Source organism: Podarcis cretensis, assembly GCF_951804945.1.
Source record: "Podarcis cretensis genome assembly, chromosome: 1".
NCBI lineage: Eukaryota > Metazoa > Chordata > Lepidosauria > Squamata > Lacertidae > Podarcis > Podarcis cretensis.
Window position 1 is genome coordinate 61,445,898 of NC_137170.1, and position 27,403 is coordinate 61,473,300.

The 27,403-nt window shown below is 42.9% G+C and overlaps 1 protein-coding gene across 8 annotated transcripts in view; it reads left to right on the forward strand.

Moving 5' to 3' along the window:
- Positions 1 to 27,403, forward strand: part of NAV2 (neuron navigator 2) — a 541,062-nt gene that overhangs the window by 288,538 nt on the left and 225,121 nt on the right. Inside the window, exon 1 of one of the 8 annotated variants that reach the window (XM_079970618.1) lies at positions 25,088 to 25,219. The exons of the other annotated variants lie outside the window; for them this stretch is intronic. Coding sequence (XP_079826744.1) covers positions 25,169 to 25,219 — 51 coding nt within the window. The 5' untranslated portion in view covers positions 25,088 to 25,168. Of the gene's footprint in view, positions 1 to 25,087; positions 25,220 to 27,403 lie in introns of those variants that run through there. 8 annotated transcript variants of the gene reach the window in all.

The window sequence follows — 27,403 nt, forward strand, 5'->3', positions numbered from 1 at the left end:
ACATAATTATTTTTCAAACTGGGCACTGTATTTCAAAGATAATTGCATTCGGAGAGGGTGTATGTGCTGTTCCCCGACATCGCTGGAATCCCAAGTGCTGAGAAAACCGCCATATGGTTTCCTTTTTTACACATGATTAGGCTGACAGGGAATTTAACTGCTAGAAAATTAAACTGAGCCTTATCCTGTGTATTTAGGAAGATAAAGGATAAGGATGGGAGTTCCCTGGTTAATTTGGTTGCTACCGCCACCTGGTGGGATTAGGGGGGAAATGAAGGCACTATTCCGCAACGTTTCTTTTCGAGTGGATTTGACACTTCTTGCAAAGATTGTAGAATAATGTTTCGTTCCTGAGCACACACCTGGTCACCATTATATATTCTAAAATAAAATCTGTCTCTGCATGAAGCCCCAGCCTCTGCTGACATTCCCAAAGCTGTCTGCAATCCATGGGCCTTTGTCGCCTTCTACGTTCTCCTGTAAGACAATAATTGGAATACTTAGTGTGCACTTGCCCATTTGTTTTTCATAATGGTGGGTGTTTATTTGTTGTGCAATTTGTACTTATTTGCCATGGGTTTGTTTAGGGAAGTGGCTGGGGAAACCATTATTATTATTATTATTATTATTATTATTATTATTATGAAGGACAACCAGGAGAAATGCACTCTGTTTTGGGAGAGAGAAAAAACATAGAATGTCATAGTTGGAAGGAACTTTGGAGGTTATCAAGGCCAACGTGCATTGCACCACTGCAGGATGCAACTGCAGCATCCCTCCGGGAAAAGAGCCCACTGACTTCTGTTCCACTGCCAAACCATTAGGATGCATGAGGAGCTGCATCTCTAAAATGGAGAGAGAGAGAGAGAGATTGAGATTACAGGGCAGAGGGGGGAGACCTTCAGCCCACAGACCTAATCAGGGCCGCCAGGCCTCCTCATTTGGCTCCTGAGGCCATTTTCACCAGGCCACACCCACCCCTGCCCTACACCTGACATGTATATGACATCATCTGATCAGCTATGGCTGCAACGTGCTGTGCACAGAGCTTTGTATCTATGCCTAAAGATACAGTGGTACCTTGGGTTACATATGCTTCAGGTTACATACGCTTCAGGTTACAGACTCTGCTAACCCATAAATAGTGCTTCAGGTTAAGAACTTTGCTTCAGGATGAGAACAGAAATCGTGCTCCGGCAGCACGGCAGCAGCAGGAGGCCCCATTAGCTAAAGTGGTGCTTCAGGTTAAGAACAGTTTCAGGTTAAGTACGGACCTCCGGAACAAATTAAGTACTTAACCCGAATTACCACTGTATTTACAAAATTACCAGGAAGGGGATTTGCAATACTGTGTGGTGAAAAAATGTCACCCAATGACATTATGATGTTAGGTGTTTGACAGGTGCATGGTCCTGCCCACCTGTCAAACCTGGCCCTTGTGCATAGCTGACAACGTTTCCCTTATTTAAAGGGAAATTCCCTTATTCCGAATAGGATTCGTCACAAGAAAAGGGAAAAGTTGACAACTATTCCCTTGCAGGGTGGGGGAGATAATGATCTGGCCTGCTGGTCACATCAAATTCCTTACCCCTGTTGTAGGTAAAGACAGGGAAAATAAGGAGTGAGACTCTAGAAAGGAGCAATATGGGATGGCTAAGGAATGCCCGTGACCTCACTTACTGAAGCTTCCCACCTCAACATCCCCAAGGTTTTTTAATAGACAGCTCCCATATGTTTAACTTTTTATTACGTCTTTTTTTGAAGATACAGCCCTTGTTCTTCAGGGGTAAAGAAAAACGCCCTGAAAGGAATAATTTTCAAAAAAAGATTCCTATAAAGCTTTCAGATGTTGTGCTATATCAGACCACCCACATTTCTGTTTCCCCCATGTGTATTCAAGACTCACACCTGGAAAGCTTTCTGGGTGGGGAGGTTTAAAATCAGAGCAAAAGCGCTGTGGTAGAAAATGCTAGGGAGGGTATAAAAGTTGAATTTCAGTTAAGCGTTAACAAAACAACAACACAGCGGCATTTCAACAATTTTAGTAATGGGGGTGAATACTTGCCTGGACTGGAAATAAGCTCTTCTCCGCCCCTCCATGAACTGGAACTGGCCTCAGTAATGTTGTGATCAAGTGCTGGATTTGGGCCAAGAAGATCATGATTCATGTCCCCATTAGGGCATGAACTACTGTGTGGCCCTGGAGAAGTCACTGTCTCTCAGCTTAAGTTAGCCCTGGGCCTCTGGGAAGGTAAAAAAAGATCTGTTGTATCCAATCAACCAAATTCAAGGGCACAACCCACTTTTGCTAGGTTCCCAAAATGAACCCAAATTTTGATCCTTGCCCAAAGTTTCCCAGTACAGGGAACAGCTATTTTGTGCACAACCAAAACACGCACAACTGCCAAGGCACACGCCACTTTTGGCCCTGGAGGTGGAATGGGCTTACACACGGCCACTGACACCATGGCTGAAAAAGTGCTTTTTTGAGGGGGGGGGCTGCGGCATGTTGACCCCTTTCCTTTCATTGTCCAAAGATATTTGGTGAGCAATTAGATATGTCCATACATCCTCAGGAGTCCCCGTCCCCCCGTCTTTGAATTTGGGATCTAGAATAGCTGTTACAGTGGTACCTCGAGTTACATACGTTTCAGGTTACATACGCTTCAGGTTACACACTCCACTAAGCCAGAAACAGTGCTTCAGGTTAAGAACTTTGCTTCAGGATAAGAACAGAAATCGGGCTCTGGTGGAGCAGCGGCAGCAGGAAGCCCCATTAGCTAAAGTGGTGCTTCAGGTTAAGAACAGTTTCAGGTTAAGAACAGACCTCCAGAACAAATTAAGTACTTAATCCGAGGTACCACTGTATAATAAAAACCCCTCTCATTGCACAAAATACTTGCAATTCTCAGTCATCCACACAAATCCTTGTGTTTGATTTGGTTCCATCTTGTGCTGCCAATCATGATTCCCAAAGATAGATCCAGCAGCCTTCATCTCTGCCCCACTGACCTATAGATGGAAGAACTGCAGCTAATGAACCTCTGCCCTCTGGGGCCAGGACAAGAAACACTGACTACTGAAAAACCATTCATTTCATTTCATTTCATTTATTTGCTTGCTGACTGCTTTTGTACTTCTACCACCTTCTTTGCATGGCTGCTCCCCCTCCTTCTTCCCTTTTGATAAACCAGGAGAAGCCCCTGAAATATCTCCAAAAGGAGCAACTGCTACTGGATTACCCATTTCCATGAATATTTTTTTGCTATAAGCCTTCTCTCATTGCCAAAACTAGCAATTGTATTATGGGGTGTTTTCTTTTTTTAACCCAAGAGTCTATTTTGACCAGAAAGTATATCGTCATTTCAGGCCTTATGGTTACTAATAGCTTATCGGAACGAAGCGCCTGGTCATACCAGCAGGAAAGAGAGCAGCCAGGTGTGTGCAAGTGCCACTTGAATTAGTAATATTTCCTGAAATGAAAGCCAGCAGTATTTTCTCCTCTCTGACCCTCCTCCCTTCCTTCCAGCTTCACTTTGTTTGTTCACTGCAGCACTCGAAAATTAATGGAACGGCAGTAGTACAAGCCAGTCTCACGTAACAGTGTACATTTTAGAGCGGACCAAAACAAACATGCTGGACTCAATACCCGTTTATCTCAGCAGAAGGCTGTGGTTTGGGATGAATGTTCCCTTCTCTTTTATGGGGCACAGCAAGTTCAGTGCAAGCGACAAGAGGAGTTGGCAAGGGGGCTGAAGGAACTGCAAAAGGTTACGTTTCTCAGAGCCTCGTTCTGTGTACCAATTGTGCAAACTTGCCACGGTCAGAGCAACTCTTCTTGGAGACAAATGGCTACTGTCATGATCAAAAGCTTCTTATGTGAATAAATGTTCACTTGGTAGCAGCCGAAGATGTGAAATGTTGTCACAGTAACAATTGCTCATCTTAAATCCAGGAAACCTAATGAGCGGCCTCATTTAACCGTAAGCCTTCTCTCTCTCTCTCTCTCTCTCTCTCTCTCTCTCTCTCTCTCACACACACACACACACACACACACACACACACACTCTTACACACCCCTATCTCTCTTATTCAGTCCATGGACTATCTCCTCATGGGATATAATAGTCGGAAGGTGGAGCTATAGCCATTATGCCATCCCCAGTGGGCAACGAAGCTGCTCCTTAGATGAACCAGATGCCAGCTTAGAACAGTTTTGGGGACCACAAGCTATTCAGGTGGGAGAACTGCACAAGTGACATTCTTGTCACTGAGGTTGAAAGCCTGAAATGAAGTACTTAGCTGAGCTATCTGCATGTCACAGGTAAAAGTAGACTTTAATGAACTTAATATAAGCATATCTTCTATTCTACCTGCTCCTTGGCTTTCAAGCTGCTGGATGTAATCATCTTAAGAGAACAATGTCTGACCTGAATGTTTCAGATGCAGACTGTGGTTAGCTTGTTGGCAAGCTTGCATCTTTACACTTGCACAGCGTGTTACAAACTTTTAAACAAAGTGAGACATAACTTTGTGCTGAAATTCTAAAGTAAGAATAGCACTTATGCTAATCATACAAGCACTATTTCCAATCATTTTGTGTTATACTTGTTCCTTCATCCTCATTCCAAGCTGTTAATTTTTCTAAATCACACACACACACACACACACACACACACACACACACACACACGTCTGCAAAATCTTTTCATTATGTTATGGTGCTGTTTGAAGGAACGTTTTTATGTAGCCGTGGCTTTGAGGGAATCATGTTAGATCCTGTCAGAGATGTTCTCTGTGAATTGCTGAAGCAATAATAAGCCAGCAGAGAGATATTTATCAAGGACTATATAACTTTAGGATAAATTAAGTTGGGCTGGGTGTTCATCCATATGCAGATGATACTCAGCTCTACCTCTCTTGTAAATCAGAACCAGTGAAGGCAGTGAAGGTCCTTTGTGAGTGCCTGGAGGCAGTTGGAGGATGGATGGTGGCTAACAGATTGAGGTTGAATTATGACAAGACAGAAGTACTGTTTTGGGGGGACAGAGGGTGGGCGAGGGTGGGGGACTCCCTGGTCCTGAATGAGGCAACTGTGCCCCTGAAGGAGCAGGTGCACAGCCTGGGAGTCATTTTGGATTCACAGCTGTCCATGAAGGCACAGGTCAATTCTGTGTGCAGGGCAGTTGTCTACCAGCTCCATCTGGTATGCAGGCTGAGACCCTACCTGCCCACAGACTGTCTCGCTGAAGTGGTGCATGCTCTGGTTATCTCCCGCTTGGACTACTGCAACGTGCTCTATGTGGGGCTACCTTTGAAGGTGACCCAGAAATTGCAACTAATCAAGAATGTGGCAGCTAGACTGGTGACTGGGAGTGGCCGCCGAGACCTTATAACACTGGTTCTGAAAGACCTACATTGGCTCCCAGTATATTTCCGAGTACAATTCAAAGTGTTAGTGTTGACCTTTAAAGCCCTAAACGGCCTCGGTCCTGTATACCTGAAGGAGCGTCTCCACCCTCATTGTTCAGCTCGGACACTGAGGTCCAGCACCGAGGGCCTTCTGGCAGTTCCCTCACTGTGAGAAGTGAGGTTACAGGGAACCAGGCAGAGGGCCTTCTCGGTGGTGGCGCCTGCCCTGTGGAATGCCCTCCTATCAGATGTCAAGGAAATAAACAATTATCCGACCTTTAGAAAACATCTGAAGGCAGCCTTGTTTAGGGAAGTTTTTAATGTTTGAAGTTTTATTCTGTTTTTAGTGTTCTGTTGAAAGCCCCCCAGAGCCCCCCAGATGGGCGGGGTAGAAATAAATAAGAATTATTATTATTATTATTATTATTATTATTATTATTATTATTATTAAATTTATTTACTTGTCAAATATTATTACCGTGGTCCCATATGCACATGCATACTGTCAGCAACTACCTGACCAGCTTTCCCCAACCTGGTGCCCTCCAGATGTTGTTGGAATACAACTCCCATCATCCCCAAGCTTGATCTATACCCTGATTATTCAGGGTTTACTTTTTCTTAATTTTAATAAGGCATACAAGTTGTTGAAGCTCTCTTTTCCTGATAAAGTATTTAGGTTATCATGACAGAGAGTTTTGATTTGGTTTATTTCAGTATAGCGTAAGTACAGTCCTTTGTATGATACGATACAGGATAGTGACTGGGTGGTGGATTGCCTCATGTGCACATAATCAGTAAGCTATAATGTTTTGCATTTATTTCACACACAGAAACATAAATGTATGGTAGATCTCTAAAGGAATCTGAGAATTCTAACGAGGTTCATAAGCATGTAGTTCCCAGGATCCTCTGAGCGAAACAGTGATTGTTAGTCCAAATCCTCCATCTTTTTTTTGCTGTGTGATTGGCCTGTTTGGAGGAGTTTCTGTGTGATGAGGTTTTTTATAAATAAATAAATAAATAAATAAAGGTTGCTATAGTTCATATCCTAATAGCTTTGGACTTCCATTTAAGCCTGAACCCCTACTTTGAGTTAAAGTTAGCTAGTTAGTTAGATAGTAAACATTTATGTACGGTATATGCCTCTTTTTGGGCATACGCATACATAAAACAGAAAGACAAATGATTGCAATCAAACTGTGATATGCGAATTGGTAACATAACAGCTGGTGGGACAAAATTGAGAGGCACAGCAACATTCTGAAATGAATAGAAAAATGGGAAGCTCTCTGAATTAAAGGCTGAATGCAATCCATAAGAAGTAAAATCCTGTGCCCCAATTATAGACACCATGTAGTTGCTAGTTCTGTCCAGTTCTGGGATTAATACAGGATTGGGGACCTTGTGGCTCTTCAGATGTTGTTGGACTGCAACTCTCATCAAACACTGGTAGTGTATCCAGTGGGCAAAGATAATGAGACTTGTAGTCCAACAACATCTGGAAGGCCAAATGTTCCCCTTCCCTTGCTTAAGACATACTTTGTGAATACTTAACATATGAATATGGAAAGCCACATTGCAGTTCTGCACAAAGTTAGGTTGTTTCAATCCCATAGAAATCATTAGGAAACTAAGAGGTCTAACTATGCAAGGGAATGCAACTTTAGTCAAATTAGCACTGCATTCAGCTAGCTAAAGCACATTGTTCCTTTTCCACCTCCCTCTGCATTAGACCAGCCAGGGTTCACTGCCATTATTTCAAATAAGGCCCTCTTGCAGACAAAGACATCATTACTTCTGCTATATAACACTTGAATTGGCAGAAGTCTTTCCACCACCAGTTTTAGAAGCCTTTGTCCACAATAGAAACAAGTGGTTGAAATACAAGGAAATACCACCAGAACCTGCAAAATCCAGTAGGTATCGACTGAAAATTGAATAGAAACCATTATTCCCCCCCCCCAAGCTTTTCCTATTGGACCACAATTATGCCTCATGAGACCATAATCTTACTTTTTGCTGAATAGAAATATATTCCCTTGTATGACGCAACAAGAGGTGACAGCTGGGGAGGGTCATCACTGCATGTTGTGATGTTGAGATACCTTTTAGGTGGCATTTCGTACTGAAGGTAACCCTTTTTGTATTAAAGGTGTTGTGCTTCAGTACTTTCTGGTATTAATAGATAAGCTTCTGAATTATGTACAGTGGACCCTCTAGTTACGTACTGCTCTGGATACGTAACTTTCGGGTTATGAACACGGCAAACCCGGAAGTGTATACTTCTGGGTTTCACCTCATGCGCATGTGCAGAAGCGGTGCCTCTGCCTACGGACTTTTTGGGTTGCAGATGAACCCCCGGAACGAATTTAATTTGTATCCGGAGGGTCCACTGTAATGGCAATATATGGCATAATAACAGAATGCAGGGTTGAGCCCAGTGCTGGCTGAGAAAAGTACAAATATTGTTAGAAAACAGGGAGATGGCACTACTGTATTATGCTAACACTAATACCTAGATAATAACTGATCTCTTGAATCCTGAGTAGGAATCCTTGTAGGAATGTTTGAATGACTAACTTAAGACTCAGCATAGCTGGAACTGCATCTACAATAAGGGGGAGGGCTTGCATCCAGAAAGAATGAAGTTTTCTTTCTCTTCAAGTTCTTAGAGCTAGACAACACACACCTTGTGGTGCTCTAGTGCTGCCCCTCCATCCTTCAGGTGAGTGCCATATTAGTCCCATATTCATGTTTGAAGTTGTGTTTTATTTTTAACTTTCCTCTTCTTGATAGTTCCAGAAAATATTTATTAACACAATGTGTTTGCCTAAACAGCAGACGTTATAGGTAAATTCTTTCTTCAACCTTGATGGAACTCCCAAAATGAATCTAAAACCCTAGCTGTGTGTGTTTTGTGCTGGATTCTACAAAACTGATTTCATTTAATTGATTTGTTTTCTGCCAAGCAGATTTATCTATCTCATATACCTGCAATTCTGTCTTATACATTCAAGATTAGCTGGGGATGGGGCCTTCGCTTTTCCTCATTGCAATTTAAATTAGAAGTTTATGCCTGCTTTGTAATGGAAAAAAGACACTGATAATAGGGCAAATTAATCCTTTCCAGCTGGAAAGCTTAGGAAAGGGGGGGAAAACCAGTGTGTTGCTATAATACATCAGTCAGATACACATTTGTTTTGAAGCTCAGGGCACCAAAATTCATAGGCTTGCTTTAGCAACAAACCACTGTGGCCTTTTGACTTTGATGCTTCGCCAGATTGTTAAACTGACCCATAAGTTAACTAATTTTGAAAAAGATGGTTTTTCCAGTGTAAACCTTTGCAGACATGACTTTAGACAAAGGCCAAGCCTATAAGATGATAATTCTAGGGTTTTCATCTTTAAGGTCTTTATTAAAATCTTTAGAAAAAGTTAAAACTATGAAGACAAACTACAGCAAATGCCTAGGTTAATAAAAGCAAGGTCTGAGCCTCTTTACTGATGACTGATTGGCAAATGAGTGTTTTAAATAATTTACTGAGATACCAAGAATTATCCATATACTATATCTGAGATTCCTGTATCTGTTAAAGTGGATCTTTTTAATGAAGTGTTGCTGTCCTTCTGAGCTGCCATCCTAGGGAACAGCCTGTATGTTACCTGTTGTCCCTTAACTGGCTGCATATGAATGTACCAATAAACTATGTTTTATCATTACATGAACAAGACTTGGGTATATCAGCTCCCAGCTCCTTTCTCCTCTAGCCCAGCCATGAGCCATTTGATGTTTTTGCTTGTAAGTTTAACTAATTGCAGTTTAGCATTATTATCCAGAAAATATGTGGTTAGCCTTAAACCATGGTTTACTGAAACAAACTAGTTTCAAACCATGGCTTATGAAATTGGCATGTTTCAATAAACCATACCACAGGTTAGGGCAGTGTTGGGGATATGTAGTCCTCAGAATGGTCTTGAATGCCAACTCCCACAAGATGGCACTCCCATTAGCCAGCATGACCAACGGCTAGAGAGATGATGTGAACTCTTGCTCAGCCACACCTGGAGGGCCACAGACTCCCCTTTCCTGGTTTAAAGTTGGTACATAACAATGAAATTACTGTTTTTTAATTCAACAATTTAATTATATTTAAGGCATTTGTAGCTCAGTTCATTAAAAAATAATGAAAAGTGGGTTTTATACTCATTCTGTTTCTCCACCACCTCCGAACTGCCGGAGGATCTTCAGAGTGCCAATATATTTCAGAATTTACTGCGTGGGGGCCATCACTATAAGAGTGCAGGCTCCCTTTTTATCACAGGACTCCCCTAGCCTTGTCCTTTAGCCTGCTTTCAACCCCTGCTTTCCTTATATTCTCCCAATCTTTTTGTCCCAGACCCTGTCTCCAATATCTCTTTTTTTTTTTTAATAATTTTTATTCATTTTTCAGATAGATAACAAAAACAATACAAAACAGTATAATTTCAATCTCATCATTTCATACCCTTCTTTCTTTTGACTTCCCCATACCTCCCCATCCCTGCATCCTTGTTTAATAGTTCTTTAGCAACCCTTAGGTCCATTATCTTAATTCCCTTTCATAAAGATTCCTTTAGTTTTTTTGATTACTGCTGCAATTCTTTACCTCTTACCCCCTGACATCTTAACATTCCTCAATTTTACAATTATTTTTAAGATATATTTTAAATTTCTTCCAGTCCTCTTCCACTGTCTCTTTCCCCTGGTCACGGATTCTGCCCGTCATCTCGGCCAGTCCCATAAAGTCAATCACCTTTGTTTGCCATTCTTCCAGAGTAGGTAGTTCTTGCGTCTTCCAATACTTTGCCAGTAGAATTCTTGCTGCTGTAGTAGCATACATAAAAAAATTCCTGTCCTTCCTTAACACCACTTGGCCAACCATGCCCAAGAGAAAAGCCTCTGGTTTCTTAGGAAAAGTCCACTTAAGGACCTTCTTAATTTCATTATAGATCATTTCCCAGAAAGCTTTAACCTTTGGGCAGGTCCACCAAAGGTGGTAGAAAGTGCCTTCAGTCTCATTACATTTCCAACACTTATTATTAGGCAAGTGGTAAATTTTTGCAAGCTTGACTGGGGTCATGTACCACCGATAGATCATTTTCATAATATTTTCTTTTAAAGCATTACATGCAGTAAATTTAATACCGGTGGTCCATAACTGTTCCCAGTCAGCAAACATAATATCATGACCACCTGTCTCCAATATCTCAATTGCTTGTTGCCTTCTTATTTGTTGTGCCCTCCAAATCCCATTTCTCTGTACATCTTTCTTCGGGTGCTGCTTTAAAGGGCTCCGCCTCCTCCTGTCAGCTCCCACAAACTGCTGGCTCTGCAAGCGGGATGGAAGAATCCTCTCTCCTTCTGCCCACTCCCCTGCTTCACTCTTTCTGATTCCTCATCAAGCTGGTCCCTCCCCTTCAGCATTTTTTGCTTCATCTCTGCACACTGAGAAGAGAGATCTGACCTTCAGCCTAATCCAATTTATTGCTGGAGGTGGGGGCTTCCCACAAATATTTATACAGGCACAGCAAAATATAACCAAAAATAAGCCAATATATATAAACCAATCATAACATTAAAACTCAGCAGCAAATATAATGAACTGAGAAGTCCAATGAGGAGATGTTGTCCCCCCTCCACAACCTATTTAACCCATCAGAGTTGATGCCCATCAAATTGGTGAGAGGGAGGCATTCCACAGTCAGAGTGTCACAACTGAGAACACTCTCTTATCTCTTCCTTCTAGCTTCTGATCTCCTTGCAGCCACTTCGAAGGAAGAGATGGGAAGGGAAAGAGCCTGAGCCTGAGGCTCAGGAATAATAAACCAATCGTCCATCATTGCATCCAAATGCAGTCAGTCAACAAGGTTGTGTAGGCATGTGCAATACAAGCCTATGCTTGTTGTTTACTCAGAAGTAAGTCCTGCTGCGTTCAGTGGGGCTTGTTCCCTATCCAAGTGTTCTGGGTTGCAGTCTCAAAAGCACTATTATGGATTTATTAAAAAGAACGTTTACTCATTTCTTTTTGCTGAGTTGCTTTTATCACGATCATCAAGGATACAGTCATTTCCTCCCAATTTGTAATTTGGATGAAAAAATGAGTGGTTGCAGGCTCTACTTTTTTTGTGACTGAAGCAAAAAGAGCTGCATATGCTTCCAGCCAAACCTTGTAAAAGCCATTTATCTCAATTTTGTATCTTTGTTGAAATTTCTTGTTTTATTACAAGGAATGCACCACCTTGCAATCTTTGCTCTACCAGGAGGTACCTCCTGGGGCTCTTAAACCATCTTTTGACCTTTTGTGTGCCTTTTCTTTTATATTCCAGGGCAGCCTGAAATAGCCCTTTCCCTTCCTAACAGATGTTTGCGTCTAGTTTATATTTCAGCATCCCTTGAGCTTTAAACATTGTGATCTATGGGTCTTTCCACAAGCAAAATCCAGGGTGCACCAGGTTAATGGAGGGGTGGGGAACTCAACAAGATTTTATTTGCGACAGAGAAATTTTAGAGATGGAAAAAGAAGAGGGGAAAGTTCTGTTCATGCATAATTGGAATTAGAACAGTTATTAAAATGTGTTAGGAGTGCATTCGATATTATAAGAAACACATCTATTATAGCAACTGCAAAACAAACATTTGCAGTAGAGGTTGCTGACAGATGTTATAGTCAAAGTAATATGGGGATCTAATGTTGTAACATTTAATAGTAGTAGTAGAAGAAGAAGACGTAGTAGTAGTAGTTTCCCCAGCCACTCTGGGCAACTTACAGCATATATAAAGAATTGTAACACATTGGACTTTAAATATTTCCTGATACATGGCTGCCTTCAGGTCTCTTCTAAAAGTGGTTTATTTCCTTGACATCTGATGGGAGGACGTTTCACAGGGGAGGCACCACGTCCAAGAAGGCCCTCTACCTGGTTCCCTGTAACCTCACTTCTCGCAGTGAGGGAACTGCCAGAAGGCCCTCAGAGCTGGACCTCAGTGTGTGGGCTGAGCGATGGGGGTGGAGACTCCCATCAGGCATCTGAATTCATTGACATTCTCAAGTATCAGTGAATAGCTCCCCCACCACCTACACTCAATTAAAGTCCCTAGATCATGACTTGTAGAGTATTGTAGTACATACCTTTAAGAACTGCAGGAAAATTTTCCCCACTCTGTCATTTACTACCGGAGTGCTGCTTTGGGAATTTTTGCAAGGAATTTTCTTTTTGGTGCAGTCTTTAGAGCTACACTCTCCCATGCTGGAACTACCTTGTATAAACTTACCTTAACCAATGGCAGGGATCCCAAGTGTTCTCTTTCTACACCCAGTTTTGTGTGCGCAACAGAGAATACCCAACATCCTAGTCAAAGTGGAGCTACTTCACATAAAGTCCCCTATAGGTTCCCAACTAACTCTTCATGCAGCAAGGGGATGTTGCAGTAAGAAGAGAACCCCCAAAGTCCTGCTGTAATGTATTCCCAGAAAAAGGGAATGTTCTTAAAGATCAGTTAGATGAAAATATGTGCCTGCCAAAATTCTCCACCCTAAAGCAAGCATTAAAAGCACATAGGAAATCTAGCCTGCATGTACCAGCTTTATGTAATCCTTTCTTGGGCTACTACTTTAGACTACTAAATATTAAAAGTTAAAATATGTTCAAGACTAGATATGCAGACAGTGTGCAGTGTGCCCTTTCTATAAAAGATAAGCTATTTCGGTTTTGCTTGCTGTTTTTGGATGGAAAACATGCCATGCTTCAGTCTTCATCCTGCAACTTATGTCTCCAGTGCAATGGTCTTTGAGCAGGTCTGTGTTGGCTGCCCTGCTTGACCACACCTCACTTTGCCCGCTGAAAACATTCCTGTCATTTTTCCTGTTAGTTTCATTCTAAATCATTATTTCAGAGGTAGGCTTCTATGTGTAAAGTTTCTTCTCGGAAGATCATGGGCAGCTTATACAGTTTGAAACTGCTTTAACACTGTAACCTAAAACCTCTCCAGTATTGCCAGGACTTAATTGCTTCACCCTGCCAGAATATAATCAAAGTAAAGGAAAATGAAGAGGAGGTGTAATTGAACAAATTGTTTCAGAAAGGGGAAAGTGATATTGCTTTCAAGACTATTTTAACTCAAGGTTGTTGGGTTTTTGGTTTTTTAAAATCAGGCTAATGAGGTTGCAACCAGTTTTCAGAATTAAATGGTCTAACCTGAGCAGAAATGGGAATAAGCAGAGTTCATTGCACCGTCTCTCTCTTCATAGAGGTCTGTCAGTGACACGTGGAGATAATTCATGGAAGGGATCTCTGAAAGCTCTGTAGCCAACAAAGTAATATTTCATTTCATCAAATGTGAGCAGGAAGTTGCAATGCTGACTTCTGAAAGAATCCTGATAATCCTGTGCATAAATAAAGCGAACCACCCCCCAACAGGTAAATCATAATAATCCTTTCTAGAACTGTCTAGATCATAATAAGAAAAAGAGAGAGAGATGATTTTGCTTAATTACTTTGGCTCGAATTCATCAAGAAACAGGTGAATTCCTGGCCCTGCATCTTCATGTGCCCAAACTGAAAAGCAGCTCCTGGTACTCAGGACACCGTCCAGAATGGTGTAGGAAGTAGCACACAGAGAGGGACTCCCACTAGACAAGAAAATCAGTGGAATCAGTAACTCACCATTATACAAGCAGGAAGTGTTTTCCACTCATGCAGGAAACTGTTTGGATCAGAGCCATAGAATACAAAACTTTCTTTTTCTTTTAAAGCATTTTTAACTTTGTTAATTATATCAAGGGCTTTATGCAATAAGATCCAAATCCAGAGAGAGATAGTTGCACTTAAATCACATTGTAATAAATGAGGCTATAAATCATGAAATAATTGTCAAAAAGATATGAATGACCTGGCCTCCACCCAACATGCACAGTCAGAGACTTTTACTTCTAAATAAGAGAGAGATATTATTTCAGGCAGGTAACAATACAGACTCAGCAGCAGACACAGTGCACAGGAGTCACAGTTCAGAAGTTCAGGAGTAGGGCAAGAAGTTCATAACTGCATAGAGGTAGTGAAGATATCCCAATGAATTTCTCCATCCATCCAATCAAGCTTTTAAAGACAAGGCACGGCATACTCCTTCATAAGACTCTCTCATTTTCTGGGAACATGGGCATAGCCAGGATTTTTGAAGGGGGTAGCCAAAGGTTTCTGCTAGAGGGACAGAACCTCAGTTATTTGAGTACTTTCAATGCTTTTCAATAATTTTTGTGGATTGTGGGGAGCTGCTCCCCCAGCTACACCTATGTGTAGGAATATTGAGATTGCAAGCACGTTCCTCGTTGGGTTGGGTGGATGCTGTTCTAAGTGACAAGACTGTACCCTCCTGCTCAGTCACTGCCATCTCCTGCTCAGCCTCCTCCTTAGCTGATCAAATCCCTCCCCAGCCTCCATTGAGGTTCTCCTATCTGCAGGAAGATCAAAGGGGATAGCTGGCATCCCTGTTTCCCCTTCCATATGAAGTTGAGATGGAAAGGGGAGGCCCCACCCTCCTCCAACCCAGGTTCCCACAATTCAGCCCTCTTCTGCTTCTTCTACCTCCTCCTCCATCAGAGCTTGCTGACCCAAACCAGATCCTGACAGTGCCCCAAAGCTGCAAGTCAATCAGATGATATGCCACCTGCCCCCCACTCTTCAGTTTGGCACTTAAAATTCTCATGCGCCAACTGAAATCTCAGCCCCAGAATTTATATTCTCCATACACCCAAGTATTTTGAGGCAGCTGCTTTATTAGAATGTGCATAGATTAAATCTCTCCAAACCAGAACTTTTTGTGCTCCTCTTGGAGTCTTAGCCTCATTATGATTTGGGATGGGGAAAATATGAAGCTCCATGAAGAGCTGCTCCAAACTATAGAGAAAACTATGTGAATAATACACTGTAATTTAGCAGCTACTCTGAGTAATCTCTCTGAGCATGGGAGGTGGTGGGAGAAGAGCAAGGGAGAAAATCTTTGAAGTGAGTGGAACTGTCCAGCTTTGGGGATGCTGATGTCATCCCAGGGATCATTGAATGATAAGCCTCAGTAAATCTGGTGAGTCACTGCTGCATAATAAGAAGGGCAGGGAAACCCTGAATGCTTTCAAAGATAATGCTGCAATAAACAGCCAAAAATAAATGGATAGGGCTGTAAATCCATCAAAGCAACACAATCTGATGCAGTCATGATGGAACATAAAAGCAAATGTGGAATACTGTTGGCTCATTAGAAGTGGCCTTTGGTTTTCAAGGGCTGATGAAGCAGCCACAGAAGCTTTGTCAATATACAAGGGCATCCATTTCCACAGCTGCTTTCTTGTCACTGCTTATATTCACTACAACATTTGCACTCAAACTTGCCAAGATTTCAGACAATCTCATCTCTTACTTAGTTATACAAGGGATGTATGTTAGATTCTTGGCCTGTAAAAAAAATGAGTTGGACTTTCATTTCATTTTATCCACCCTACTTCTTGGTTCAAAACACCCTGCAAATTAATATTCATTGTTACAGTTTAAAATGTTGTTCAAAGACATTTCCTAATGCTTCTGCAAATGATAAATTTATTTGATAAATAATTTATTTGCATTGATCTCAGTTTTATTGCATGTAAAATCCATCCTCAGATGTGTTCCTGTGTGTCCCTCTAAAGCAGGTGGCAAGTCTTACTTACCCACCCCTCAAAATCAACATGATCAATTATATCTTCTTCAGTCACTGCTTCTGGGCATATTGATCCAGGAAGCACTATTAGGGGAAACCAAGAGAGATTTTTCAACTTCCTGAAAAGGATTAGCAAGCACCACTTGTCCTCTTCCGCAAGAGAAATAAAGAATGCATGTCATCAGTTAAGCTTTTTTCTCTGTCATACAGATTTTGTTGGGGGTCATGTGCTGTGTTGTTTTATTTTATTTCTAGACTGCCTTTTCTGCCCTGGGAACTTAGGCTGGTATACAGCACAATCACATAAAATGCAAGCAGTTAACGAAAATCAAAACATGTAAAAACTAAATATCATATATATCAGTCCAAAGCATTTCCATCATGTAATCTGAGGGTCTTTATCATTTTTATCACCCCAAAACCTGAGTAAACAGGTATGTCTTTAGTTGATGCCAGAAAGTCGTTGGAGAGACCAAGTGTAGTTTCATAGGGAGGGAATTTCACTTTCACAATGGGACTTTCCCCCTCCTCACCCTTCATCCCCTGCACTCCCTAAATCTGCTTGGAAGAAACCCAATTACAGATTTAGGGGGTGTACAGGGTGATGAGAAGGAGGAATACCCAGTCACATGAGCAGACCTTGTTCCATGTATGCATACTCCACTTAGGACTACATTGAATTCTGCCCATTGTTGTTATTGTTATTAGCTTAAAGAAATACCAAGATGTTTCACAAACAACAAATAGCAACCAACAGAAAAATAACAAGAAAAAAATTGGCCCATTGGCCTAATATGCACAGCGGGTGGCACTGTGGGTTAAACCACAGAGCCTAGGACTTGCTGATCAGAAGGTCGGCGGTTCGAATTCCCGCGATGGGGTGAGCTCCCGTTGCTCGTCCATGGTCCTGCCAACCTAGCAGTTCGAAAGCACGTCGAAGTGCAAGTAGATAAATAGGTACCGCTCTGGCGGGAAGGTAAACGGCGTTTCCGTGCGCTGCTCTGGTTCACCAGAAGCGGCTTAGTTATGCTGGCCACATGACCCGGAAGCTGTACGCTGGCTCCCTCGGCCAATAAAGCGAGATGAGCGCCGCAACCCCGGAGTCGGTCACAACTGGACCTAATGGTCAGGGGTCCCTTTACCTTTACCAGTGCATTAAAATACAAATATTAATATCTTAAGCACTGCATCTGTAAAAACTCAGTGGTTTAGTGTGGTAGCACTGATACTTTGGAACTCCTTGTCTATTGATCTCAGGTGAGCACCCTCACTGTATTCTTTTTGGCGGAGGCTGAAAACCTTATTTAGACAAGTCTAACCAGGTATTTGTATGAAGTTTAATTTGCTTCAGCTAATTCTGTTGCAGTTTTAACTTTCCTATGTTTTAAATTGTGGTTGTAAATTTCTTAGTGATCATTTTATTGTTTTATCTTTTTTTGTAAACTGCTTTGAAGTTTTTCCCTTACAGTCAAGCAACATTTTTTTTTCATGAAATAAATAAATAAATAGATTTGTATCTTCTCTCTAAGGGGTATGGATCCATGGGAGGTCCAGAGGGTGGCAACATGTAAACGGGCCTTTTCTGCGGTGGCTCCCCATTTGTGGAACGCTCTCTCTCCAGGGAGGCTTTCCTGTTGCCATTGTTAAATATCTTCAGCTGCCAGGCAAAAACTTCCCTCTATAACTAGGCCTGTGGCCTTTAACTCTCTGTGGCCTTTTGGAAGTAGGTAGGAAACTGCAGGAGGCAGTGGAAGATAGGTGTGCCTGGCGTGCTCTGGTCCATGGGGTCACGAAGAGTCGGACATGACTAAACGACAACAAATACGCCCCCCCCCCCCCAGGTTCTAATGTGAGGGGTTTTGTCTGTCTGTTTAATTGGTTGTAAGTTGCTTTAGGCTGCCCTGGGCAGGATAAAGCAACTAACAAGTTCTATGAATAGATAAAAACACAATTCAGCAGATACAGTAAATCGGAAATCCTGATGGAAACATCTTTATTTTGAAAAGATTCGGCCATAGATTCTGCTGTAGAGGGAAGAGTTTTATATTTTCAGTCGCATCAATAATTGTCACTGTGATCTTATTCATTATTCTCCAGAAAACTTCCATCAGAAAATCCCATTCAAAAACATTTTGCTTTATAGGCAGTAGCTTGCATAACCTGGCATTTATCTGCATCTGATGACACAGGCTCTTGTCTACAAAGGCTCATACCACAATAAAATTGCAGTTACAAGACTCAGAAAACATGTGTGAAGTCACTCCAGAACAAAGTCCAGATGTGTAGCTGTTGCCGTAAAAACAACAAAAAGCCTTATGGCACTTTAAACACTAACAAACTGGGGGAGGGGGGAGATTACCAGGGCTTATTTCTGAGTTGGCTTGGTTAGGCCTGATGTTATAACAACATTAACTCAAGTAAACAGCAAATGTAAATGGCAAAGTGTTCTATTAGTAGGCTTCATGCATTAATTAATGAATAGTTGTAACTGAGTTAGAGAACTCAGAAATAAAAAGCCAAAGTAATTGTAATGAATCTAATATGACGGAGAAGCTTAAATGCTAGCTAGCCAGTTGTTATGCATATTTTTCATGGCAACACAATGGGTAAGTAGTTAATGGGTTTTTCTTTCCCTCTAGTAACTGATGTATTGACAATGTTTATGTGTTCTGAATTCATTCATAATTTCCCCAACATCTGTTTCCTCTTGTTTTCCCAACAGTATCCTTTGTGTCCTGGGAGTTAGAATTATATTCATTAGGGGGCTGATTGCAGGACTCATACCTGTTTTCTGTGTCATTGAAGAATCATCAATGAATAACAAGAGCATTATTTTGCACATTAATTGGGATGCTTAAGTGCCCATTAACATCCCATTAGGGCTGCTAACAAGCTTTTTAGTCTGACATGCATTTCATGTACTGGTAAAAAGCTCCTTGGCCACCCCCACCTCTATCCTTCCTTGCTAAATGTCAGTAGTTTCAAGAAAAGGGTTTGTGAAATCCTGATAAATGCTATTTTTTAAAGGAATTGTATGTATTTGCCCTTGCCATCCTACCCTTTTAAATTAAGGCAGAATGTGTGAGGAGCATGTCTCTGTGGAGTCAAACACACAGCACTGGAGGATGAGCTGTCTAAAGGTTGCTTGTGGAGGAGGGAAAAGGTCATAGCAAGGATTTTGCCAACTCCACTTCCAATCTTATCTCTTCCATTTTGTTCAAGGAGCTCCTTATTAGGGAAGTTCTGCAAGAGGATGAAAGAAACTCCAAAGCCTTACTGCTTTTTTATTTTTATTTTTTGAAAAAGAAAGAAACAAGTGTCAATTACACCTGGCAATGCTATCGGGATTTCTTCTGGAGGCAAAATACATCTTGAGTTCAAAAAAGCTCAATTAAATGAATGTGTCCAAAATGGGCTGTATTTTAGAAAATGATAGGAACAAAATAGGATTTCTGGTTTATTTTTTTTCTAGTAACACTGCATTCTGTTGTGTTTCTAAGCTGATGAAAGTCCCTGTGTTTTCTATCATACTCAGGAAGTTCTAGCATACTTTGTATATCTTGTATGCTTTGTATATTGTACAACATAATAGTCACAATCTGTTACTGTAGGAGCATTCTTAGAGTTTGCCATGTAGAAGTTATGGGATGGTTCATCCATGCATGAACAGATTACCCAACATTTGATGAGCTGAATTTGTGAATTGAATCTCTGGAAAATCATTGTAGAAAAAGTTCTGCTTTGAAGGAATGGTGAAAATGATTGTGGAAGTGATAAAGCAGTTAATCTACCATGGGCCCCAATAACTTTTTGGCCTTTTGCATATTCATTTAATTGTTTACTCTATTTATATCTCACCTTTTGTTATGGAGTTCAAAACAGTGTATACAGTTATCCCTCACCCTCCATTTTATGGTCTCAACAGCCCTGCAAGGTAGGTTAGGCTGAGAGATAGTGTCTGGCCCAAGGTCACCCAGTGAAAGGAGAAGAAGAAGAAGAAGAAGAAGAAGAAGAAGAAGAAGAAGAAGAAGAAGAAGCAAGAGTAAAGGACCCAGTGAACTTCATAGCTGAATGGGGATTTGAACAGGTTCCAAGAGATTCAAGTTGATATAGCAAACAAAATCACCAGAAGTAGAAAATGCTCCAAAGGTAGTTGGCAAAGATTTTATGTTAGGACTGTCTGAGATTGTGGGGCGGGCTGGCATCAGGTCTCCATAACAGGCCTCTGTAATAATGTCAAGTGGGTAGACTTCAAGAAACTGTAATGCTAAGTAATAACACTGTTAAGAGAGGCAGGGGTGGCAGCACAATCATTGCAAAGGAAGGAGTGACAGGGGTCAGAGAGGACAGAGGACAAATTCGTGGAGGCTAAGGTTGTTGATGACTACAAGCCATGATGGCTACGCTCTGCCTCCACAGCTGGGCACAGTAATGCCTCTGAATACCAGTTGCTGGAAACCACAAGAAGGGAGAGTGTGCTCTTGTGCTCAGGTCCTGCTTGCAGGCTTCCCTTTAGCAGGCATGGCCAAACTTGGCCCTCCAGCTGTTTTGGGACTACAATTCCCATCATCTCTGACCACTGGTCCTGTTAGCTAGGGATGATGGGAGTTGTAGTCCCAAAACATCTGGAGGGCCAAGTTTGGCCAAGCCTGCTTTAGGGCATGGTGGATCACTGTGAGAACGGGATGCTGGACTAGATGGGCCACTAGCCTGGTCCAACAATCTCTTACTATGTTCCTATGTTCTAAAGGCTGTGGAGGGGGAACAGCAGTCATTGCAGTGGTTTGGGGGAAAAGAGTATTGGGGCTATCAGAAGTAGGGGGCAGTAAGGAAAACAAAATAAGACAGGAGGGAGGTGTGTAAGGAATCATGTGACTGAAAACAAGAGAGCAACCAAGCTATATGAACGGATGGTGAAATAATTGAGGAAATAAGAGCTGCTTATTGGTTCGTTGTCGATCAGCCAGCTGGGCCCTATTGGATCTTAATTGGCTTCTGTTTAGGAGGCCATTCTAATTCTTCCCCTCTAAGTCAGAGCAACCCTGGGTCACATCCACTTAGTTCAAGGAGCTGCTGAAAACCACAGGGAAGCACTGAAAATACAGATATGGCCCAGAGCCTTCTTCCATATCCTTCCCTGAGCTGCACGTTCTGGCCTGAACCTCCTTGAGGCACAGTTGGGAAGCTGGGTGACAACATCCTAAGTGGCAGGCTGTGTAGTGCTTCCACTGGGTCAGCAGCAGCACGGAAGGGACAAATTAAATTTAGTTAAAAGGAAAGCTCTGAAGGGCCTGGCAGTTTGCGTGAGCACTGTGCTTAAGAAGACTTATGTAATTCCCATAGAAATCCCTTTGGCCTCACATCCAAGGTTCTCTCCCCCTCTCCTCATATTCATTTATCTTTTCATTTGTCATTGGCTCATTGTAGCTGCCTTTGACCCTACTGCAAATCGTGCATTTAATTTCCAAAGCCCGCCAACAGGCTGCGACCTTCTCCCTCAGATTTCCAACCTCCTGGAGGTGACCTTTCAGCGGAACACTCACTAGTTCATAATGTTTTGCAGTGCAAGGTATTTTGCTGCTGCAAAAGCAAATGAAGAAGAGTCCTTTATACCTTTGAGAAAGAATTAAAAGCTCGTTCTATAATGGCTAAGTGAACCTGATGAATTTAAATGTTGATATAACTGTGCAGGTGTCTGTCCTCATCTGCTTTAAAACTGTAGCTCAGGGAAACCTTTTGACTTCTTTGTTGGTCTCTGAGGCTGGCAAAAGTTTTGCTTGCCAAGCAGATCAGAAAATCCTTTCAAAAGTACAATAGCATATTATGGGACAAGAAAGAGAATGTGCTTTGCGTGCTCCTGGATTAGTGCTTGGCTAAAGCATAGAAACCTGCTAGCTGGACATATCCTTAATTTCCTTAGACTCCATTGATTGGATATCTGATGTGGTGACCTTAGACTGCATACTGCACTACCATCAGCCCAGAAGAATCTATGTTAAATATAAAAAAGAAACCCACCCCAAACTCCTCAAAACCAAGGGTAGCTGTGTTGGTCCATAAGGGAAAAAACCCCCTCTGGATTCCAAAGTTGGGCAATATCTTTATCTTTATTAGATATAGCAGCTTCTGATCAGACTCTAGTTGTGAGCAGTGGATAGTGGCCCTGAATGGGCACGAATATCCAGACAATTCACCATCAAAACGTGTACCTAGTGAATTCAGTGGAGCCCGGTTCAGTGTTGCAATGACATTGCATATAGATATGTGCCTACCAATGGCTGCACATACACAGAAGCCAGTTGCAGATATTGGCAGATGTTTCAGCGAGTGAGTGTGGGTGGCTGTACAATACTGATTTCTGTCCTGAACCCAGCTGCCTAATCCACAAGGCAGATCTACATGTGGAAGGAGGATTCCCTTCCTGCATCTGATGTCGATGTGCATCCTCATCTGCATGGACATGCTTGGTCACAACTTATTGAACTGGCCAGAAGACTGTTTGACAAGAATGGGGATGTGTGCATCCCCCTGGGGCAGGAGTGACTGACCCATGGGCCATACATGGCCCGCTGCTTATTTTCAGTGCGTATATGGGTGGGGAGGATAACAGAAGGGGAAAGGGGGGGGGAAGGAACAGGAAAAGCCCTAGCTGTTGGAGCAGTGGAAGGAGGAAGGAGAAAAGCCCATTGCAAGCAATGAGTTCTGGCAAGAGCAACTTGTCCATACAGCTGTAGCCTGCTGAGTGGGGTGGAAGACAGAGGGAGTTGCATGTATCAGAAAGAGAGAGAAAAAGGTGTTGGAAGGAAGGAATAGAGAAAGTGAGTGTCCCACCCACTGCTGGGCTTGGTTCAACCCACCACTGGCATGCAGCTGCTGGCATTTCCCCAAGGATATGTGGCCCTTAACAGATGAAAGCAGTGCATGCCGCTTGACCATTGGTTGTGGTGTAACTTTAACTGGCTCAGTGGCAGCATCCTTTAAGTTGTCTTAAACTGTTTGAACTTCTTGCAGTCCATGGGACTCTCAAGAGTCTCCTCCAGCTTTTGAATTGTGGTGCTGGAGGAGACTCTTGAGAGTCTCATGGACTGCAAGAAGATCAAACCTATCCATTCTGAAGGAAATCAGCCCTGAGTGCTCACTGGAAGGACAGATCGTGAAGCTGAGGCTCCAATACTTTGGCCACCTCATGAGAAGAGAAGACTCCCTGGAAAAGACCCTGATATTGGGAAAGATGTAGGGCACAAGGAGAAGGGGACGACAGAGGACGAGATGGTTGGATAGTGTTCTTGAAGCTACCAGCATGAGTTTGACCAAACTCTGGGAGGCAGTGGAAGACAGGAGTGCCTGGCGTGCTCTGGTCCACGGGGTCATGAAGAGTTGGACACGACTAAATGACTAAACAACAACAACACTGTTGAAGGCAGGTGGGAAGAAACATTGCCTGAAAGAAGGAACAAGATTGGGGGCATGTATATTAAAAAGGAAGCAAATTATCTCAGAATTTCTGTTATTCCTGCAAAGTCTGCTTTGCATGTAAAAACAAAAACAAAAACAGAGGGGTTGTGCTATCACTGTCAGGAGAACCACCAGCAATAACTCAGTCAGTAGAGCATGAGACTCTTAATTTCATGGTCATAGGTTTGAGCCCCATGTTCTGCAAAAGATTTCTGCATTACAGGGGTTGGACTAGATGACCCTCATGGTCCCTTCCAACTCTAGAATTCTATTCTTCCCATTGCAAGGACACTCCCCTGCCACCAGCAGTTCCTGGCCAGGAAACACCTATCCTCAGGCCCGTACAGAGCTTGTCTGAGGCCCAGGGTGGGAGTCTTGTTAGAATAAAGAACAAAAAAGCAGCTGGTCCCTGCTTAGCCCTCCGAGAGTTTGGGCAAGTGTACCTGGTTGCCAACCCTGCTCTGCCTGCACGCCATCCCTATGGGTTGGGGTGAGCTGGCAGGCTGTTTCACAATGTGTAAGCCTGCTCTGCTGCATTTAAGGGTCCTCTTGATTATCCTGCTGAGAGGGCCCAAACTTCTGCCCCAAACTGCTATCCCTAGAAAACCATTGCCAGAGAGAGTTTGCTGCATAGATCAATGTCTGATAGCATCCAGTAGCTTCATATGTCCCAAGGATGCTGGAACAACTGATTCCCTGCATGGGCAGAGGGCTGGACTTCGAGCTCCCTTTCCACCTCTGTGATTTGATTGAGATAGGATTCCTCTTGCAGTTTTGTGAAAGAGAAAATGTCGTCCAGTGCCGCTCCCCCTGGATGTACACCTGCCCAAATTCGAAAGGAAAATAAAAGTCCTATTGCACCAGGTCCCCCTAGAGCACGTGCTACCTTTGCAGCTGATGGCTTATGCCAGCCTAGTTTCTTCTTCTTCTTCTTTAATCAAACACAAAACCTGAAGATTTGCGCTTGAAGTCGGCAGCTCCGTTTGCAAAATCGGCTGAAGCAGGGAGCAAGCAATTCTGGGCGTTTTAACTCCCCGCCTGCCCTGCCCTCGCTCCCTCCTCGCATGCGGGGCCCGTTGTTCTGCGCGCTGCTCCCATTCTTCCCCGGTTCACGGATCAAACTCTCGCCCCGAAGGGGTTAAACGGGATTCTCTTCAGAAACGATGAACGGCCCATTGAAGCAGGAATGCCCAATCTGCGAAGTGCTTGTGGTTGGCGGGGGGGGGGGGGGAGCGGGGAGGGAGACTTCCTTGTCCTTCTTTCACTCCTGCAGCCCCAGCTGCCTCCTCCAGCTCATTTGAGGAGTTGTTTGATTTGGCTTGAGAGAGAGAAAGAGAGAGGAGTTGATGCATCATGGTCTTAGCTCAGCTCCGTGCACGACTAGAGAGCTAAGTTTGCAGAGAACACCGTCAAGATGAGAGAGGCTTTCCTTAACCCAACAGAGGGGAATGAAGCTCTCTGTAGCGGCGGGATGTTAAGGTACTGGAAGCACGCGTGAGATGGACGCGTAGCCTGGCTGGGTGCTGGCTCCTCTGGGCAGGTGCTGCTGGCTGGGTGCGCTGGCCGAGGAAAATGAGTGTGATGCTATGGCGCTGGGAACAGAACAACATGACCATGAAGTTGGTAAGGATTTCCGATTGCACGCTGGTGATAACTGTGAAGAGGAAGTCTGCTGGAGACCCTCTCGCCATGTGCCTTGGGCATTTCGTGTGGATAGCATTTGTGTGTGTGCTGTTTTCTGGGCATCACTGCTGGAGTTTGGCTCCAAGCGGCGCAGCGTTCAGAATAAAGCTGTTAAGCAAAGCAGGAGTGCAGAGGCAGAGGCCGATCTCCCCACAGATCCTCCTCTCTCTCTCTCTCTCTCTCTCTTGCAACGCATGGCTGCGCCTGTAGTTTGATCTTTCCTAGCTTAAGCTTCTTTCAAAGCAGAAAAATAGAAATCGATGGTGCTTATACTTTGTTCTTCAGCTACTTCCTCCTCTCCCTCCCTCCCTCCCTGCTTCTCTGGATTGCCTCAGTGCCCTTTGCTGTAATAAGGATTCCTCAAGCGCAGGCATTTGGGCGCTAGGTTTGCTGATCGCTTCGGGTTTTTTTTTTTTAAAAAAAACCTCCCCGTTAATTTCCCCAAGAGAGTTAAAAAGAAACCGCAGCTCCTTGTTTGCAAAGAGAAAGTTTGTGGGTTTCCCATTTCCCCCAGCGCAAATGAGATCAGGAAACCCAAACGTCTGCCTGTCTTTTCCAATTACTCCCCGTGCCAAGATTGGAACTGTGGGTTAAAAAACTTAGGGAGTCTGCACATTAGCGGCTTTTGGAAATCTGCTTCCAAACCTGAGCCAGCAACTGCTCTTTTTAAAGAGTGTTATTCTTTATCCATTTATTGGATTATATTAAACAATGGAAATTGCACTCCTGTGCACATTTCACTTTAAATATGTTTCCTATGAAGTTTAGAATTCAATACCAAGGGTTTGTTCCAAGTGTCAAGGGGCCCCAAACCAGTGTATGCCTGGGAAATTGGTACTGTAGTGTAGAAAGTGCCTTAAGAGCATCACTCGCGTGGAGCATTAATTGAAACCCATATCTCTGTGGCTGTCATTCAAAATTACTTCCCATCTTTAAAAAAAATATTTACATTTGAAGGACTGTTTGTGCAGTCATAATCAGTTTATGGATGATCTTACTGGATACAAAAGCCATTCTTGGTTGGGAGATCAGGATGGTTTCTGATTTGGCATGCGTGAGTGCCTCTTAGAAAATTGAATTATTATTGTTTTTGAATTGGCAGGAAAGGGTGCATGTTAAGCACAGGGGTTGCCCAAGCATGGCTTGAGCTGCTGCCAGGCATGTTGAGATGAGAGGTGGCTCCTGTTCCAGCAGCCTGCCTTTTTATGCTCCGGAAATCAGGAAGCTAAGAGAATGGGCTACGCAGGTGTAGCAAAAGCTCTTTCTTTAAACATAAACATCTGAGCCACTTTGGAGTGGGCCTCCCAAACAAAGAGGAGGAACTAAATACATAGGGAAACTGAGCCAGCTTTAAAAAGTAAAGAGGGGAAAGAAGCTTTAAAAATGCAAGGTGGGGTATGCCAGCAATTTTAGCACTTGATATTTTGCCAAATAGCCGAGAACACTTGGTTCAACAAGCAGATCCGTGAGATCATATCTCATGGGGGTCACAGAGGTAAAATTAAGATACAAAGTCTAGAATAACTGATAGGTTTGTATTTATGATATAAAAAGATCTAAAGCAAATTGAGTCAAGCAAGAAAATTCCCTCCCATTTTCGGCTCCTTTGCATTTACCGGATAGATAGACATAAACTACTTCAGGTGATTCAGTGATTATTTTTCCTTTATTGTGGTTGCTGACTTTAAAAAATGGGTTCTGTCAGGACAGACAGCAAGGCACAGTGCTGTGCTTACAAATTACCTATGAATGCTGAGGATATCTGAGAAACACTGACTGTCTCTGGCCTTTATATGGGCTTTTGAGAATCCAGTAGGTACAATGGGCTCCTCTGTGGGCTTTAGTGATAATCAGATACAACTAATGCTGTTTAATATTTATTTAGCTCAATGATGTGCTAAGCTCTGGCAGTGAAAGCTTACAGCCACACATAATAGGCTAAAGGCCCAATGCCCAGAAAGTGCAATGGAGGTAACATGGACCTGGGCAGGGTTCCATATCCCACATCAGCTCATGGTTGTGACATCTGTGCCTTTCAGAGGTCAGACCTTTATTTACCGAGTGCTGCTGCCCACCAGGCTTGGTCTCATGTCCACTAGAGGGAGCTTGCTGGACCTACCTTTC